The sequence below is a fragment of the Herpailurus yagouaroundi genome, unplaced genomic scaffold (assembly GCF_014898765.1).
Source record: "Herpailurus yagouaroundi ecotype Mexico unplaced genomic scaffold, PumYag 220, whole genome shotgun sequence".
Taxonomy (NCBI): Eukaryota; Metazoa; Chordata; class Mammalia; order Carnivora; family Felidae; genus Herpailurus; species Herpailurus yagouaroundi.
In genome coordinates, this window is record NW_024412451.1 from 8,845,170 (window position 1) to 8,865,106 (window position 19,937).

General features: G+C 39.9%; 1 protein-coding gene across 1 annotated transcript; it reads right to left on the reverse strand.

Moving 5' to 3' along the window:
* Positions 1-9,215: 9,215 nt before the first annotated feature.
* Positions 9,216-14,004, reverse strand: LOC121018813 (zinc finger protein 501-like). The gene has a single exon (XM_040457844.1). It carries the CDS (start codon positions 13,306-13,308, stop codon positions 11,707-11,709), a length of 1,602 nt encoding a protein of 533 aa, XP_040313778.1. The 5' UTR covers positions 13,309-14,004; the 3' UTR covers positions 9,216-11,706.
* Positions 14,005-19,937: the final 5,933 nt, after the last annotated feature.

Below are 19,937 nucleotides of genomic sequence, written 5' to 3' on the forward strand. Positions count from 1 at the left end.
CTGAGAGAGAGGGAGCATGAGCAGGGGAGCGGTGAGAGGAAAAGAAAGTGAGAAGGAGGGAGACAGGATTCCAAACGAATCATCCACACCAACATCACAGAGCCTGACACAGGGCTACAACCCATGAACGACGAGATCATGACCTAAGCTGAAATCCACACTCAGATGCCCAACCAACAGAGCCACCCAGGTACGCCAGAAGATGGTCTACTTTCATTTCTCTGCATGTCACTCTCCAGTTTTCCCAACACCATTTATTGAAGAGACTGTCTTGTTGCCTTGAATATTCTTTCCTGCATTGTCAAAGATTGGTTGACCATATAGCTGTGGGTCCCCTTCTGGGTTTTCTATTCTGTTCCATTCATCTACTTGTCTGTTTCTGTACCAATACTATACTGTCTTGCTGATTACAGCTTTATAACATAGCTTGAAGTCCAGAATTGTGGCGCTTCCTGCTTTCCTTTACTTTTTCAACAACATTTGGCTATTTATGTGTTCTTCTGGTTCCATACACATTTAGAATGCTTTATTCCAGCTCTGGAAAAAATATCAGTGTTGTTATGTTCGGGATTGCATTGAATGCATATATTGCTTTGCAGAGTATAGACATTTGAAGAATATTTGTTCTTCCAAGCCATGAGTATGGAATGCTTTTCCATTTCTTTGTGTCATTTTCAGCTTCATTCAGAAGTTTTCTATAGTTTTTAGAGTACAAGTATTTTACCTCTTTGGTTAAGTGTATTCCTAGGTTTATTGCAGTTTTTGGTGCACTTCTAAATAGAATCGATCTCTTTTTTTATTTTTAAGTTCATTTTTTTTTTTCCATTTTACATCCAGGTTAGTTAGCACATAGTGCTCTAAAGATTTCCGGAATAGATTCCAGTGATTCATCCTCTATGATAAACCCAGTTCTCATCCCAACATTGTCCTCCCTAATGCACATTACCCATTTTTCCCATGTCCCCACCCAACCCCTCCAGCAATCCTCAGTTTGTTCTCTGCATTTAAGAGTCTCTTATGTTTTTCCCCTCCTTGTTTTGACATTATTTTTGCTTCCTTCCCTTAAGTTCATCTATTTCATATCTTAAATGCCTCATATGAGTGAAGTCATAAGATATTTGCCTTTCTCGGACTGGCTAATTTCACTGAGCATAATACCCTCTAGTTCCATCCATGTAGTTGCAAATGGCAAGTTTTCATTCTTTTTGAATGATGAGTAATACACCATTGTGTGTGTGTGTGTGTGTGTGTGTGTGTGTGTGTGTGTGTGTGTGTACACACCCCACATCTTCTTTATCCATTCATCCATCAATGGACATTTGGGCTCTGGAATTGATTTCTTAGTTTCTTCTTCTGCTGCCTCATTACTGATGTATAGTCATGCGAATGATTTCTGTGTTTTGACTTTATATCTTACAACTTTGATGAATTCATGTATCTGTTCTAACAGTTTTTTGGTGGAGTCTTTGGGGTTTCTACATAGAATATCATGTTTTCTGTGAAGAGTGATAGTTGCACTTCTTTCATGCCAATTTGGATGGCTTGTATTTCTCTTTGTGGTCTGATTTCTGAGGTTAGGACTTCCAGTACTATGTTGAACAAGTGGTGAGAGTGGACATCCTTGTTGTGTTCCTGACCTCAGGGGGAGAGCTCTCAGATTTTCTGCAGTAAGGATGATGTTATCTGCGGGCCTTTCATATATGGCCTCTCTGATTGTTGAAGTATGTTCCTTTTATCCCTACTTTCTTGAAGGTTTTTATCAAGAAAGGATGCTATATTTTGTCAAATGCTCTCTATAAACCTTACTTTTTGATGATAGTAGCCACTACACTAATTAATTGTATTTTTGGATTTCATCTATTTTTTATGCTTTTGGATAACAATTTTCAACTGAGTGCTTTCGAAGAAACTGTAGGTGTTTTTTTGTGGTTGTTTATTTACTTCTGAGAGAGAGAGGGAGACACAGAATCCAAAGCAGGATCCAGACTCTGAGCTCTCAGCACGGATCCAGGTGTGGATCTTAAACTCACACACCCAAACATCATGACCTGAGCTGACTTTGGACGCTTAACCAACTGAGCCACCCAGGCACCCAGAAGACTGTATCAGTTTTAATCCAAATAGGAATCAGTCAGATGTCAATTGTCAATAACATTATATGTGTATTTTGTGTCAATATTACCCATACATTTTCGGTATGACTTACCTTGTTTGTTTCTTTTCATGGTAATTTGTCAAAGGTTGTTTCATCCTGGGTAGGCTGTCATATGGTATTCTTGTCATCACCTATTTGTGGGTGAATTTATATTCTCTTTGAGAAGCAAACAGGTTTTTGAATTTAAGGTAATTTTTTTTACCTTGGGTTGGTAATCTTATTTTATGTGAGTTCTTCCTTCTAAAACCCTGGGAAATGAGTATGGTATGTTCATTTATCGAGGAGGGTTTGGTTGCTGGGTGAGCCTTCCTGGGAGTAGAGTTTGTTTCCCTTCTTTTGCATTATCTTAAAAATAATATTACAAATAGGGGCGCCTGGGTGGCGCAGTCGGTTAAGCGTCCGACTTCAGCCAGGTCACGATCTCGTGGTCCGTGAGTTCGAGCCCCGCGTCAGGCTCTGGGCTGATGGCTCAGAGCCTGGAGCCTGTTTCCGATTCTGTGTCTCCCTCTCTCTCTGCCCCTCCCCCGTTCATGCTCTGTCTCTCTCTGTTCCAAAAATAAATAAATGTTGAAAAAAAATTAAAAAAAAAATAATAATATTACAAATAATATTGGAGGTGAGGGCACAAGTACACACAGCAGAGTGAGAGATAGTAAAGAAGGCTGAAATAGAGGCTCTGAGGAAAATTTGATGGGTCAATCATTTGCATTTGTGTATTTGGTCGATTTGAATGTGTGACTGTCAATGGTCAGCCCAGAACCAGAAGACGAGATGCAACATATTAACTTGGGAGCACAGTTTGAACCAGAAAGGTGAAACTGACTCCCCAAACTGTAAGTCCTTTCTCTCCTCTATGTGAGTCTGAATGTCAGGAAAGTATGAATGCCAACTTGGGCGGCCCAGCAGGTAGAAAAGTCAGGAGCTCTGTTCTCAGAAGGGAGGATCAGAGACTAGCAGCGGATCTGTGGAGAACAATTTTGTGGTGTAAGCGGTAATTTTTGACAGAATCTGAAGGGAGAAGTCTCTGTTAGGGTCTGCAAGCCCCATGTAGGCAGAGGTACTATTCCCAATTCATAATCTGGGGCAGCTGAGCTGTGTACCCACAACATTAAGCCTGAAGTATGAAACCGGCAACTGGGAACGTGAGAAGTTCCACTGGAGAGGTGGGACTGACGGTTGGCTTATGAGTTTCTACTACACAGTGTGGTCCTGGGTAACCAGATCCCACTCACCATCCTTCTCTGTGGTCCTGTGCATTGCGGGAAGGGCCTCATCTGGGTCCTGGAGGGCTTCACCTGCATTCTCTCTGTGCACATGTGGGAAGTTTTGGCAACAGGAAAGACAGAATTGGGAGAGGGCATCAAAAACTCTTGGTATGATAAGGGGGTCTGGGTGACTCAGTTGAGTATCCGTCTTTGACTCAAGTCATGATTTAGGAGTTTGTGGCTTTGGGCGCTGCTTTGGGCTCTGTGCTCACAGCTCAGAGTCTGGAGCCTGATTCAGATCCTGTGTCTCCTTGTCTCTCTGCCCCTAACCCACGTGCACTCTGTCTTTGTCTCTCTCAAAAATAAATAAACATTAAACAGAAGAGAAAGAAAAACTCTGGGTGTGGTTACAACATTGTTCAGAGGGAGGACTGATCTGGACATAGACTCTGGTGTCAGTTTATCAAAAATGTGAACTCAAGTGTGTGGGCTTGGTTGAGATGGGATTCAAAGCTAGTGCCCTGGAGACCTGGGATGGTGAGAAAAGGAGCACGTGAATGCAGGTTCTGGCCCTGGAGGAGCTATAGGTGCAACCCGTCCTCTGCAGTCACGTAGAACATTTGTTGGGGAAACTGTCTGTTCAGGAGCTATGGAGAGCCTTTGCCAAAGTTGAAGTCTGGGCAAGGGAGGGCAGAGTCACACTGGTGTCCTAGGTGCATGTGCAAAGGGGATGGTGAGAGGCTGGGAAAGGTGTCACGCTGAGTCTTCTGCCCAAGTTTCAAGTGGGCAAGGTGTTCAAACCATGTGAGAAAGCAATCAAAATGAAAAGGGGTACTGTGTAGGGTTAAAAGATGAACTGATATACATTCCAATTTTCAAGCGTTAATTTGACCATTTAATTTCTCTTTCTTATTTGTATGCAAATAGATAGACATACTCCATCTGTAGGAAATGGTAGTAAGGTTTTTACAGAGACCATGTGGAAACAAAGCAAGGGCAGTGGTTGATTGGATAGATCTTAAGCATTTCGCTTCTTTTTGGGAGTCCTAATTGACTGCAATTATTTGCTCATATATATATATTTTTTTTCCATTCAAGTGCAATGACTGAGAATCAAGTTGTGGTTTCATTACAGAGGCTGCCATGGCATTAGAGCCTCCTCAGGTTATGGCTTCCCTAGTTAATTTACTTCACAGTGGAAACACATTTGGTAGGATACTACCAGATTTATGTTTTTTGTTGTTGCTGTCATTGTGTTTTTTTCTTTTCTTTTTGCTCTTTTTTCTTTTTTCGTTTTCTTTTTTTTTTTTTTTTTTTTTTTGAGAGGGAGATAGTGCAAGCAGGGGAAGAGCGGCAGAGGATAGAGAAAGTCTTAACAGGCACCATGCTCAGAGTGGGGCCCAACTCACGGCTGGATCCCACAACCCTGGGAATATGAGCTGGGCTCCAAATTCCAATGAGTTTTTCATCTGACTGAAACACTAGGGCACCTTGTTTGTTTGTTTGTTTGTTTGTTTGTTTGTTTTTTAATCCATTTGCCAGTGTGATTTAGCAGTTGTCCACCCATTATAAGAATGGTTCTTATGGTACAACAATCCCATGTCCCAGAACCACCCAAGTAATTCACATATATACAAACCAAACATCCACATTTCAAGATGTGTGTGATAACAGAAGACAGATACATTCAACCATGCAGTTGTATAAAAAAATGTTTCCACACGGAGGTTTTCTTTACAATTACCTTGGGATATGAGGTGTTTCTGTGTTGCAGTAGATCCATCTCTACCTGTGTGAAAATGTCACTTTCATGTAGCATGGTTAAGGAAAGCACTGGATTAAGTCGATGTGACAATACTTATGTAAACATTGAACCAAGTGCAAACTATTTTAGTGTCTTTGTGTTATACAATTGTAAATGCAATTTACATATAGTGTGAAACTGCATAGTAGGCAGGATCCACCTCAACCTAAAACTGTTATGTTTGAAGATCGATCTATTATTTTTTTTTTAATTTTTTTTTCAACGTTTATTTATTTTTGGGACAGAGAGAGACAGAGCATGAACGGTGGAGGGGCAGAGAGAGAGGGAGACACAGAATCGGAAACAGGCTCCAGGCTCTGAGCCATCAGCCCAGAGCCTGACGCGGGGCTCGAACTCACAGACCGCAAGATCGTGACCTGGCTGAAGTCGGACGCTTAACCGACTGCGCCACCCAGGCGCCCCAAGATCGATCTATTATTGATGTAGGTAATTAATGGAGATTTTTACTTGATTTAAATATTTTATGAGTTTATCATTTTCATTTTACAATTAATGGCATGCCTAGGTGTAGTTGTGTTCTACCACTACCACAATCAATTGCATGCATTTAGGAACTATAAAAACATAATTCTGTCATTAATAAGTCTGAAATTCAGTGGACTTGGCTCAGCTTTCTGTGGAGGGCACTCTGGTGTTAAAATCAAGGTTCAAAACTGAGGGTTGATGGGGGTGGGAGGGAGGGGAGGGCATCTTTTGAAGAGGGCATCTTTTGGGATGAGCACTGGGTTTTGTATGGAAACCAACTTGACAATAAATCTCATATATTAAAAAAATAAAAATAATAAAATAAAATAAAATAAAAGTTCATGAGGCATTTGATCTACTTGGGAATGTCTACAAGCGCAGTCACTTCCAGGACCATTCAGGTTGTTGGCAGAATCCATTTTGTTACCATGGTTTCCACATGATCTCCATGGGCACACCTTGTGCTTGGTATGTCCGAAGAGAAAAAGTGTTGAGTCTCACTGTTTACTCAAGATTTCAACTGTGGTCCTTTATTGTCTATTCAGGTGAAAGGATTACTGGGTGTTTTATAGAAGTAAGTTTTTTGCCTTGTGGGCTGAACTTAGACACCACTCACAATTGTGAATCAAGTGCAAATCAGAGACTTAATGAGAATGAATCCATGATGTACAAAGGGACCCTGCAATTGTCATCTCCCCCATCTCCACCCCTCTCTCTGTGTCCCACATTGTGACCTCAGTCTCCACTCCTGGTGCCTCTAGATAGCCATGAAACCTGACTCTTTCCCTGCAAATGACACTTCTAGTCTTCTTCATTGCTCTTCTCAGTCCTGCAGGTGCACTTTTTTAAAAATTTGTATATGTTTGTTTAATTTTGAGAAAGTTTGAGCAGAGGAGGGTCAGAGAGCGAGGGGGACAGAGGATGTGAGGCGGGCTCAGCACGACAGCACCAAGCCTGATGTGGGGTTCAAACCTATGAACCGTTAGATCAAAACCTGTGTCGATGTTGGACACTCCACCTACTGAGGAACCCCGACACATGTATTTCTTTCTCTTTTAACAAATAAACATGTTTGTTTGCTTTTGGGAGAGCATGAGCAAGGGAGAGGCAAAAGGAGAGAGTGGCAGGGGATCTGAAGCTGGCTCTGCATGACAGCAGCGAGCCCTATGCCATCAGGTGTATTAGACCTCTATACCAACAAGCATGTTTAACGTGATACCACAGCCCTCATCCCGAATTCCCTCCTTCCACTGCCCCTAAATACTCCATTCTCCATTCATTCCTCCTTCCCCATTCCAATACGTCAGCCCACTTCTTGTGTCTTTTATGTCCACTGCTCTCGTATGCCAGCTAACATTTATCAGGAGTCCTTAGTTTCCTCATGTCCCTGCACTTATTACCCCCAACTCTACACTTCCTGACTCTTTCTCATGATCCCTCTAGCCTCCTGATGCCAACTGTTCTCCCAGCTCTGAAGGTCTCTGTCCACCCACACTAACTCCCTGTGCCCATGATGTTTCCTAGGCATCATCTTTTCTTTCTACTCTCTCTGGTTGGAGCACTGAATACTCCCAGGACTCCAGTCACAGGCAACTATCTCCCTTCCATCCCTATCTTCTTTAATCCTTCATTGGCAAAAAGGTTTCTATGCTCTCTACCCAACCTTGTCACTTCACTCCCTTTTGCGAATTAATTTGTCATCCATTATTCCTCTCCTTCCTAGGACTTCTTTTTACCCTCTTATTCTCTCAACACATATAGCCCAGCCTTACTCTCCCTGCCTACACTCCACTCCCAACCTAAAATGAGTAGTTTGCCTTAACCCTTCAGTCACATTTCACAAGCTAGTGTCTTTTAGCCTTAGTGTGGGTTACATAGTGTGCGTCAAATAAATATGCCCAAGTGCTAACCCTCATTACCTGTAATTGTACCCTTATTGGGCAGTAAGCTCTTGGCAGATGTCTTTACATTAAAATGAGGTCATGCTAGATTTGGGTCAATTTTACTCCAATGACTGGTATCCTTATAAGAAAAGAAAAATGAAGACACACAGAACAAGGTGTGATGAAGTCAATGATGGAGTGATATACATCTACAAGCCAAGCCAGACCAGGGACAGCTGACAGTCCCCAGGAGTTAGAAAGAGGAAAGTCTCAATTCTTGAGTGTTAGCAGTGTGGCCCTGCTAACAGCTTACTTCAGACTTCAAGAACCTCCAGAACTGTGAGACAGTTAATTCCTCAGTGTGCTTAGACTAAGAGACCAATGCACCATTGCTCATTTTAGCCAGCCTATATTGTATATACGCAGCATATTATCTACGCAACTGACTATGGACACAAGTTATTTTCTTGTCTTGGTTGTTATGAATAATGGGGCATGTTGCTTAGTTTTTACATATTTGTGAGTTTTCTAGTTTTGTCCATTTACCTGATTCTAGGTGCATGCCATTGTGGTTGAAAAGATGCTTGATAGAATTTCACTCATAAATTTATTAAGACTTTTTTTGTGTGGCAACATATAATCTATACTGGAGAGTGTTCTGTGTCCGTGTGGGAAGAAAGTTTTCTCCTGCTGTTGCATGCAATGTTGTAAGTCCGTCTGCTGAATGTCTTTGAAGTCCGATGTTTTCATATTGACGTCGTGTCTGAATACTCAATCCATTATTGAAAGTGCAGTGCTGAAATCCTGCTGTATACATACATAGGTGCTTTTATGTGGTGGGGGGGGATAAATATTTATACAAGTTCTTTCCTTTGGTGGAATTGACTCCTTTATTTTTTCAGTTCTGTTCTTAGCAAAAGCAGCTAAAAACTATAAAACATTATATCTATAAAAGAAAATGATTTCAAATTAAGTGATGCACATGTATCCAAATGTGACCAAATCAACACAACAATTCAATGCACAATAAGTGTATCATGTAATTCATGGAACAAAAAGCAAGACACAACTAAATGTTTTGTCAATACAAATGGTATACACATATACAAACCTACAGCTTAGTGCAACACAAACAAATCCTAAGTACTTGGTATAGCTACCTTTCTCCTACATTAAAGGAGTGAATGTCTTCTATGTAGTAAATAGACATGGAATGTATAAAAACTTTGGTCACATGTAATGTAATCCAAAATGTGGGATCCAAGTGGAATGTAAGGTTAGCTTATGGGAAGATGAACATTTCAGAAAGAACTCAACTTGAAATAAATCTGCTATATAGACACAATGACCCATAAAAAACTGATCATTGCAAATGTATACAAAGAACTGCCCAGAAATACCGGAAATCTTACTGACAGGTATATTACAGTACCATGCCTGAAATAAAAAATAACATGCTTGATGTGTTTAAAAGAGCAGATAACAATGAAAAGCAAATAACATGTGAGTGAAAAAATTGTGAGGTACAATATCATGGTGTTCGAAAAGTGAATAGTCTGGTAAAGATGTATTAGCCTGTACAATTTGGTTTTGATCAACTATTGGCTGCTTTTGCAGTAAATTACCAAGATTTTCATTGCAACAGTATTTTCCCACACACTTCAAAATCTGGAAGCAATAGTCTTTCTCACATCGTCATTTATTGTTTTTTATTTTCCCCAGCCCTCTAAAGGTAGCAATCGGTTTTTGAATATCAAGTAGCCATTTCAAAGCGTCATAAGATACACATGTGGAGAAACATTACACAAACTACAATTCAGGCATCTGCACAAACACCACCCACACTTACGGAAAAAGGTGTTTCTTTTCAATGTGTCAGTATGAGTTAAAGAACCAAACTATTATTGTCCTCCAAAACCAAAACAGGGGGAGACTTTATTGCCTTCTGCCAAATAGCGCATTAACTAAAAACCGTGTACAAAGTGACCCATTTGTTTAATACGGATCTTGCCGTGTCTTATTACAGTCCTTGCATTCAAGTCTATTTTGTCTGAAGCATAGCTACCCCATTTCTTTTGGTTTCCGATTGCATGCAATATCATTTTGAATATCTGCACCTTCAGGCTGAGTGTGTTCTGAAAGCAGATGTGAGTCTTGTGAACACAACATAGGATTGGGTCTTGGATTTCTTTCCATTCAGCCAATCTCTATCATTTGATTGGGGAATTTAGTCCCTTTATATTTAAAGGAAGTATTGATCCAGGCATGGAGTTACTGTTGTCATTCTTCTCATGGTTTTCTGGCTACTTTAGAATTCTTGCTCCCTTTCTTGTCCATTTTCTCTTTACTTTTGTGATCTGATGATTTTCAAGAATGGTAAACCCTGATTCTTTTCTCTTTATCTTTTGGGTATCGATTACCAGTTTGCTCCATGGTTACCATGAAGATTCAAGAAGACACGACAGTCTATTTTAAGTTATGTACAGCTTAAGTTTGCCTACTGAAATTCCTTCAGGCCTGAGGTGATTGTTCAAAAATGTGAATGTAGTATCCTAGCCATTTTAGGAAGGTTTTGCTATTCTCTTTCTGATATCTGTGAAGATTTCTTCCTTTCAATTACATCAGGATATTGATATTGATATTGATATTCTGTACTTGTAACTATTGCTATGATGAACCTGCATCACGTTTTTCAGTGGACTGACCCTCTTTCCCTTTAAGATCATTTAGTACAACATTTTCTTTGTGATACACACTTTTAGTTGAAATAAATGGACAATGGTGTCCTGAACACCTCTTTCATGATAATTACAGCAAGGTTAGAGGCACAGAAAGTATCTCCATATAGATTTATTCAACTCTTCTTCTTCACCTTCCATGGAAAATTACATATGTATGAGTCCCACCCAAGAAAGAAGGGAACTCATATCATTGATGTAGCAATACTCAGACACATACGTTCACACACCCACTAGGAATAAATGAATTTTCTGAAGTGATTTGAGAATAAGAAGCATACTAATGTTTACTAGTCACAAAACTTAAATAGGTTAATGTAAAAATATTGAGAGTATATGTATGCAAAACGCCATCCCTTTTATCATTTAAAGCATAAGCATATACATTATCTAAATGTTTACCTTTGTATTATTCCTTCTAATAAGTATTTTGATGTAATGTCTGAATACACTGACTTATTGCTTTCTGCTGTGAATCCTGTGACACGTGTTGACATTTTCTGTTCAGTTAAATATATTTTTAAATACTTCAATCTTTCAACTTACTTTCCTTTTGGTACTCTCTCATGTTTTCCAAATGGTATATTTATGAAGAAGGGCTTTCCTCATGCATTAAGTTTGAATGGTTTGAACTCACATGCATTTGGAGATATTGAATAAGGATTGAGTTCCAGATGAAAGTTTTGTCATTCTCTTTACATTTTAGAGTTTTCCTCTCATATGGGAATTATGATGTTGAATAAGGTAGGACTTCCACCTAAGGGTGTGCCACATTCATCACATTTGCAATGTTCCTCCTATGTATGAACAATGTGATGGTGAGTAAGGCTTGAGACGAGTGAAATGTTTCGCCACATTCTCTACAATTGTAAGGATCTCTCAAGTATGAATTTGGTGGTGTGGAATGAGGCTTGAGCACCATTAAAGGGCTTTCCAGAATCTTTCTATGTGAAAAATCATCTCTATAACACATTCTCTGACACGAAATCAGGGATCAGCATTGGTTAAAGCCTTGCCACATTGTTTACTTGGGTATCGTTAATCCTCAATGTGGATTCTGTGGTGTGGAGTAGCGTTGAGCTGTCCTTAAAAGTTCTCTCACAGTCTTGGGGTGCCTGGGTGGCTTAGTCAGTGAAGCATCCAACTTCACCTCATGTCATTATATAGCAGTTTATGGGTTCAAGCCCTGCATCAGACTCTGAGCTCTCTGTGCCAAAACCTTGGTGCCTGGAACCTGCTTTTCATTCTGTGTGTGTGTCTGCCTCTGTACCCTCCCACTCATTCTATCGAAGAAAAACGTTTTAAAAAGTGGGGAAAAAAATTCGCTCACAATCTTAAACTCTGTAACATTTGCTCCAAGATGATTTCTGTAATCTTGAATAAAGGATGATTGGTGATTAAAGCCTTTTGCACACGTTACATTGGTAAGGTTGGTTCAAGTATGAATTCTGTGATGTTGACGAAGTCCCGAGCATTTGGTAAAGCCCTTGCCACATGTCTTACATCGGTAAGGTTTCTCTCCAGTATGAATTCTGTGATGGCCATTACGGTCTGACTGCAACCTAAAGGCCTTGCCACATTCTTGACATTTGTAAGGTTTCTCTCCAGTATGAATTCTCTGATGCTGACTAAGGGATGATTGCTGGCTAAAGACCTTGCCACATACTTGACATTTGTAAGGTTTCTCTCCAGTATGAATTCTGTGATGCTGAGTAAGGGTTGTTTGCTGACGAAAGACCTTACCACATTCTTGACATTTGTAAGGTTTCTCTCCCGTATGCATTCTGTAATGCTGAGTAAGGGATGATTGCTGGATAAAGGCTCTGCCACATTCTTGACATTGGTAAGGTTTCTCTCCAGTATGGATTCTGTGATGCTTAGTAAGGCTGGAACACAAATTAAAGGTTTTGCTGCACTTGTTGCATTGGTAATGTTTCTGTCCGGTATGAATCCTATGATGTCGAGTAAGGGCTGAGTATTCGCTAAAGGCCTTGCCACATTCGTTACATTTGTGGGGTTTCTCTCCGGTATGAATTCTGTGATGTTCAGTAAGTCGTGAGGAATAGTTAAAGGCTTTTCCACATTCTTGACATTGGTAAGGTTTCTCACCAGTATGGATTTTGTGATGCTGAGTAAGGGATGATTGCTGTCTAAAGGCCTTGCCACATTCTTGACATTTGTGAGGTTTCTCTCCAGTGTGGATTCTGTGATGTCCACTAAGGGATGATTGCTGGCTAAAGGCCTTCCCACATTCTTGACATTTGTAAGGTTTCTCTCCAGTATGAATTCTCTGATGTCGACTAATTGATGTTGGATGGCTAAAGGCTTTGCCACATTCTTGACATTTGTAAGGTTTCTCTCCAGTATGCATTCTGTGATGCTTAGTAAGGGATGCTGGCTGGCTAAAGGCCTTGCCACATTCTTGACATTTGTGAGGTTTCTCTCCAGTATGAATTCTGTGATGCCGAATAAGGGATGATTGCTGCCTAAAGGCCCTGCCACATTCTTGACATTTGTGAGGTTTCTCTCCAGTGTGGATTCTGTGATGCTGAATAAGCAATGATTGCTGGCTAAAGGCCCTGCCACATTCTTCACATTTGTAAGGTTTCTCTCCAGTATGCATTCTGTGATGTTGAATAAGTGATGATTGCTTGCTAAAGGCCTTACCACATGTTTGACATTTGTGAGGTGCAGTATGGATTTGCCTGTGTGCATGGAGTGATGACCGATCCTTAAAGGTTTGACCACCTTCTTCACATTTGTCAATTTTCTTTGCAGTATGCATTTGCTGATGTTGAGATAGTGTCGAGTGCCTGTCAAAGGTTTTGCCACATTCCTTGCCAATGTACCTTTTCTCTCCAGTACCACTTGTCTTATACATATTTAGACTTAACGATTGACTAAACATGTTCTCAGATTCATTACTTGTGTATGGTTTTTTCTCCACACGAATCCTCTGATGATCAGCAATACTGGAGGACTGCTTCAGAGCTTTCCCACATTCATCATATTTAGAAGTATTTTCTCCCCTCTGCATTCTCTTACTCTTGGTACGCTTGGAGTTTGGGTAAAAGACTTCCTCATCTTTATTAGATTCAAAATGGTTTTCTTGCAGAGTCCTCAGATGTTTGCTAACATGGGATCCCTGGTTAGACTGTGTCTCAGATTCACTGTATTGAGCCAGTGTATCTCCACTGAAAATGCTCTGGTAATGTTGCACGGTCACCTCCTCTATGAAGCGCCTCCCAAATTGAGACGTCCTAGGCCTTTTATCTTCATTTTTGAATCTCTGAGTTTTAGAAATATTTGACTGAAAGGTCAATCCAATCCCACTTTCACAATGGCTCAAAGCATTGTTTTCAGTGTGGATGGGGTAACTTTCCAAATGTTCCAAATTTTCGTTGCACAAATATGTATGTTTGCGTATTTGATTGGAACTTCTTACAGATGCACACTCCTTTGCACAAATAGTGGATGTAAAAAGGGCCGTTTTCCAAGATGTTTTATGTCCTTCACCACTTGTGGCCGTGAGGTTCTTATTATGGGCACTCGTCTCAATTGGACCACGTCCTTCATAAAACTTCTGATGTGCTTCATTCTTTCTATCACTATCGCAGTTTATCAAGTGTAAATTCTCAAAGGCATGATGTTTCCCTGTACCCAGTGACACATTTTGTGAAGAGGTTTCTATGCATGGTTTTGGCAGGAGGTTCTGGGTGCCATGTGAAGCTATAGCTGAAAGATAGCAAATAACAGAAAAAGGAACATCATTCCAATTACTACCCTCACATGAATGTACTGACAACTTCTAATATACAACCTTCAAATCAGTCAGAGAATGTCAGGAAGATGGTTGAGAAGGATTCATCGGGATGTCATTCTTCCTTGACACAGAAACTTACATACAACGTGTTGAAGACATAGCCTAATAGATCATCCTGTAGTTGTTTAATGGTGTAGCACAAATCACATTCCTGTGCCACAAAGAATCAGGAAAGTATCCTATGAGCCAAAATTTAGAAGCAAGGACATTTAATTTAAAAGTCAAAAAGAAATGATGAAAATACGATATAGCAAAAGTAGGAATAAAACAACAGGACGAGTTTGTTTTCAGAAATAACCCAAAAATATTACAGATCTATAACACCATCAAGTAAGGATGAATAATTGAAGTTCTCCTAAAATCAGAAGTGAAGAAGTAACACGACACAGTACATGTGATATAGATATAAAAATAATTATAATTGGCACAAAGCATAATTACATGCTAACAAATAGGTATCAAAAAAAAAATTACCTATTTCAAAAAAAGGTATAACCTACCTGACATCATCATGGAGAAAAGAACATAATGAAAGAGGAACCTGGGTGGCTTAGTCGGTTGAGCGTCCAACTCTTGATTTTGGCTCAGGTCATGATCTTAGGGTCATGTGATGGACACCCATATCAGGCTCTCCCCTAAGCAAGAAGCCTGCTTAAGATTCTCTCTCTATATGCCTCTGCCTTCTCCCCCACTTACTGACTCTCACACTCAAAAAAAAAAAAAAAAAAAAGGAGAAAAAAGAAAAAAAATCAACGGATCTACAACTACTAGGTAGATTAAAACTGTAATAAATAAACTCCCAGTGGGGCGCCTGGGTGGCTCACTTGGGTAAGCATCTGACTTCAGCTCAGGTCAGGATCTCACAGTCCATGAGTTTGAGCCCTGCATTGGGCTCTGTGCTGACAGCTCAAAGACTTGAGCCTGCTTCGGATTCTGTGCCTCCCTCTCTCTCCTCCCCTCCCCTGCTCATGCTCTGTCTTTTTCTGTCTGTCTCTGTCTCAAAAATAAATGAAAACATTAAAAAAATTTTTTTAATTAAAAATAAATATAAAAATAAATTTCCAACAAGGAAAATGCTTATGCCAGATGAATTCACGGAATAATTCATAGACACACATGATAAAGTCCTTGAAATCTCCCCAGATATTTCTAGGGAGTGAAGAGAAGGGAGATTATGAAAACCCTTGATCATTCCAGCCTTAACAGGTTATCAAAGCCGAAGGAAGATGCTATAAGTATAGAAGACTATGAATGACTATGTGTGGGGAATATTCATGCAAAGTCCACCATAAAACTAAGCAAATAGGGGAGCCTGGGTGCCTAAGTCGGTGAAGCATCTGACTCTTGACTTCAGCTCAGGTCATGACCTCAGTCGTGAGATCAGGCCCCATGTCCAGCTCATTGCAAACTGAAAAACCTGCTTGGGATCCCCTTTCCTCCTCACTCTCTGCCCCTCCCATTGTCCTCTTCTTCCCTCTCCCTCTCAAAACAAATAAACAAATGAAAAACAAACTGAATCAAAAGCACGTTTTACCATTTTATGACATAATCAGCTGGGAATTCCTCCTGAAATTCAAGGGTGTTTCACCATATGGCAAACTATCAAGTTGGGACTGCACATTACAGACTAAAGATCACAAAGAGAGGATTAATTGATACAGGACAGGAAGTGAGCATATTGTACACCATTTCATGATTAAAGATACTCACTAAAGGAAGAATCAAAGGAAACTACTTCATCCTAATAAAGATCATGTATGTGTGAAAGGCTGAAATCCAACATAATCGATGAGAAGACTGAAAGCTCCTCCTATAGTATCAGAAATAAGGTATTGAAAGCAATGTTCCCATGTCCATTCCACACAGTACGGGGACTATTCAGAACAATTAGGCAAGAAAAAAATACATAAAAGGAAACCAAATTGGGAGCGCTTGGTTGGCTCAGTTAATTGTCTGACTGTTGGTTTTTAATCTGGCACTTTGTGAATTTGAGTCCCACATCAGTCTCCATGCTGATAGCACAGAGCCTGTTGGGGTTCTCTCTCTCTGTCTCTCTCCCTCTCTCTCTGCTTCTCCCCCACTTCCACTCTCTCAAAATAAATAAAACAATTCTAAAATCAAAACAAATTGGAAAATAAAAAGCAAAATTATCATTGTTAGAGGATGAAATTATCTATATAAAATCCTAGGGAACTTTTTTTTTGGTAACCATTATTATTCATTTTTGCTAATTTTTCTACTAGACCCTCCACTTTCAATTTTTTATGCTATAAATGATTGAGTTAATTACTGTATTTCACCTTTTTTCTTTTATTACACTCAATGAACAAACGAAATTTAGATAAAATTCTGTAAAAGGAAACACTAAAGAAAAATAAGAAAGAAGTAAAATGAAGACCCAAATAAACAATAACATACCATTGAAAGTAATTCCATTTCTCCAATACAACACACAAAATTGGCAATACCTTAAATACATTTACATTGAAAAAAAAAAAACCCACAAACGAAAAATGGAAAAGAAAATGAGGCAACAGTTACCCACAGAAACATATAGTGTGATAAAAGATTCCTAAAGCAATCATACACTAACATATTAGACATTTTGGAAAAGACCAAGACCACATGCTTTCACTGGTCAATTGACCAAACATTTAAACAAGTAACTCCTTGGATGCCCTGGTGGCTCAGTTGGTTAAGCATCCAACTGTTGGTTTTGGCTCAGGTCATGATCTCACTTTGTGAGTTCCAGCCCCACACTGGGCTCTGCACTGACAGTGGGCATCCTTTTTGGGATTCTCTCTATTTCCCTCTCTTCTTACCTCTTCCCTCTTATCTCTCCTCTCTCTCAAAATAAATAATTATTAAAAAGGTAATGGAGAACATTATATTTTTTTAAAAAAGCAATTACTGATAAAATTCATCAAAATTCTACAAATAGTAGAATAGAGGGAACCCATTGAAAATCATTCTAGGTAGCAGACATTACCCTGGTACCAAAGAGGACATAACCACAATACAAGAACATAAAAAGGCTAGTTTGTTGAATATAAATATTGCTACACTGCCCTTCTTTTGACATTCATTTGCATGATAACTTCTCTAGCCCCTCACTTTCAATTGGCAGACGGCTTCATGTCTAAATTGAGTCTTTTGTAGGCAGCAGATTAATCGGTTTGGGTTTTTTTTAATCCATTCAGACACGCTATGTGTTTTGATTGGAGTGCATAGTACATTTACCTTCAAAGGAATTATTGACTAGATATCTATCTGCTGCCATTTTATTATTACTTTTGGCATTGTTTCTGGAGATTTTTTTCTGATACTTTCTTGTCTTTCTCACTTTTGGTCTCTCCTCTGAACTCAAAGACTATCCTTAAACATGTCTTGAAGGGCTGTTCCAGTGGTCACAAACTCCTTTAGTTTCTGTTTGACTGGAAATCTCTCTCCCCTCTAGTCTGAATGATAGTCTTCCTGGATAGACTGTTCTTGGCTGCCTATTTTCCCCATTCAGCATCGGGTCTGACTGTGGCCCCGGCCACCAACACAAGTTACCCCAGACAGCATAGGGGAAGAGCCCTTCAGTTCCACACCATTCCAGGGACTATCCAAAATGACGCAACGGAAGAATTCTCCTGAAAAGAAACTCCAGGGTGTAGTGACAGCTAACAAACTGATCAAGAACGATTTAACCAACATAACAGAAAATGAATTTAAAATAATAGTCATAAAATTAATCTCTGGGCTTGAAAAAAGTATAGGGGACAGCAGAGAATCTATTGCTACAGAGATCAAGGGACTAAGGAACAGTCAGAAGGAGCTAGAAAATGCTATAAATGAGGTGCAAAATAAAACGGAGGGGACCACAGCTCGGAATGAAGAGGCAGAGGAGAGAATAGGTGAATTAGAAGATAAGATTATGGAAAAAGAGGAAGCTGAGAAAAAGATATAAAAAGAAAAATCCAGGAGCATGAGGGGAGAATTAGAGAACTAAGTGATATGATGAAACACAATAATATACGCATAATTGGGATTCCAGAGGAGGAAGAGAGAGAGAAAGGTGCTGAAGGTGTACTTGAAGAAATCATAGCTGAGAACTTCCCTGATCTGGGGAAGGAAAAAGGCACTGAAATCCAAGAGGCACAGAGAACTCCCTTCAGACGTAACTTAAATCAATCTTCTGCATGACACATCATAATGAAACTGGAAAAAAAAAGGATAAAGAGAGAATTCTGAAAGCAACTAGGAATAACCATGCTCTAACATATAAATGGAGACCGATAAGACTCGTGACAGATTGTCTACTGAAACTTGGCAGGCCAGAAAGGAATGGCAGGAAATCTTCAACGTGGTGAACAGAAAAAATATGCAGCCGAGAATCCTTTATCCAGCAAGGCTGTCATTTAGAATACAAGGGGAGATAAAGTTCTTCCCAAACAAACAAAAACTGAAGGAAACCATCACCACTAAACCAGCCCTACAAGAGATCCTAAGGGGCATCCTGTGAGACAAAGTAACAGAGACATCACTACAAGCATGAAACCTACAGACATCACAGTGACTCTAAACCAGTATCTTTCTATAATAACACTGAAAGTAAATGGACTAAATGCGCCAACCAAAAGACATAGGGTATCAGAATTGAAAAAAAAAAAAAAAAAACAAGACCCATCTATTTGCTGTCTACAAGAGACTCATTTTATTTTTTTTTTATTTTTTTTTATATATGAAATTTATTGTCAAATTCGTTTCCATACAACACCCAGTGCTCATTCCAAAAGGTGCCCTCCTCAATACCCATCACCCACCCTCTCCTCCCTCCCACCCCCCATCAACCCTCAGTTTGCTCTCAGTTCTCAACAGTCTCTTATGCTTTGGCTCTCTCCCTCTCTAACCTCTTTTTTTTTTTTTCTTCCCCTCCCCCATGGGTTCCTGTTTAGTTTCTCAGGATCCACATAAGAGTGAAAACATATGGTATCTGTCTTTCTCTGTATGGCTTACTTCACTTAGCATCACACTCTCCAGTTCCATCCACGTTGCTACAAAAGGCCATATTTCATTTTTTCTCATTGCCACGTAGTATTCCATTGTGTATATAAACCACAATTTCTTTATCCATTCATCAGTTGATGGACATTTAGGCTCTTTCCATAATTTGGCTATTGTTGAGAGTGCTGCTATGAACATTGGAGTACAAGTGCCCCTATGCATCAGTACTCCTGTGTCCCTTGGGTAAATTCCTAGCAGTGCTATTGCTGGGTCATACGGTAGGTCTATTTTTAATTTTCTGAGGAACCTCCACACTGCTTTCCAGAGCGGCTGCACCAATTTGCATTCCCACCAACAGTGCATGAGGGTTCCCGTTTCTCCACATCCTCTCCAGCATCTATAGTCTCCTGATTTGTTCATTTTGGCCACTCTGACTGGCGTGAGGTGATACCTGAGTGTGGTTTTGATTTGTATTTCCCTGATAAGGAGCGACGCTGAACATCTTTTCATGTGCCTGTTGGCCATCCGGATGTCTTCTTTAGAGAAGTGTCTATTCATGTTTTCTGCCCATTTCTTCACTGGGTTATTTGCTTTTCGGGTGTGGAGTTTGGTGAGCTCTTTATAGATTTTGGATACTAGCCCTTTGTCCGATATGTCATTTGCAAATATCTTTTCCCATTCCGTTGGTTGCCTTTTAGTTTTGTTGGTTGTTTCCTTTGCTGTGCAGAAGCTTTTTATTTTCATAAGGTCCCAGTAATTCACTTTTGCTTTTAATTCCCTTGCCTTTGGGGATGTGTCGAGTAAGAGATTGCTACGGCTGAGGTCAGAGAGGTCTTTTCCTGCTTTCTCCTCTA

What these genes read in the sequence shown, in the direction of transcription:
- LOC121018813 (XM_040457844.1), bottom strand. Translation starts at nt 13,308, where the DNA reads ATGCAGAGGGGAGAAAATACTTCTAAATATGATGAATGTGGGAAAGCT.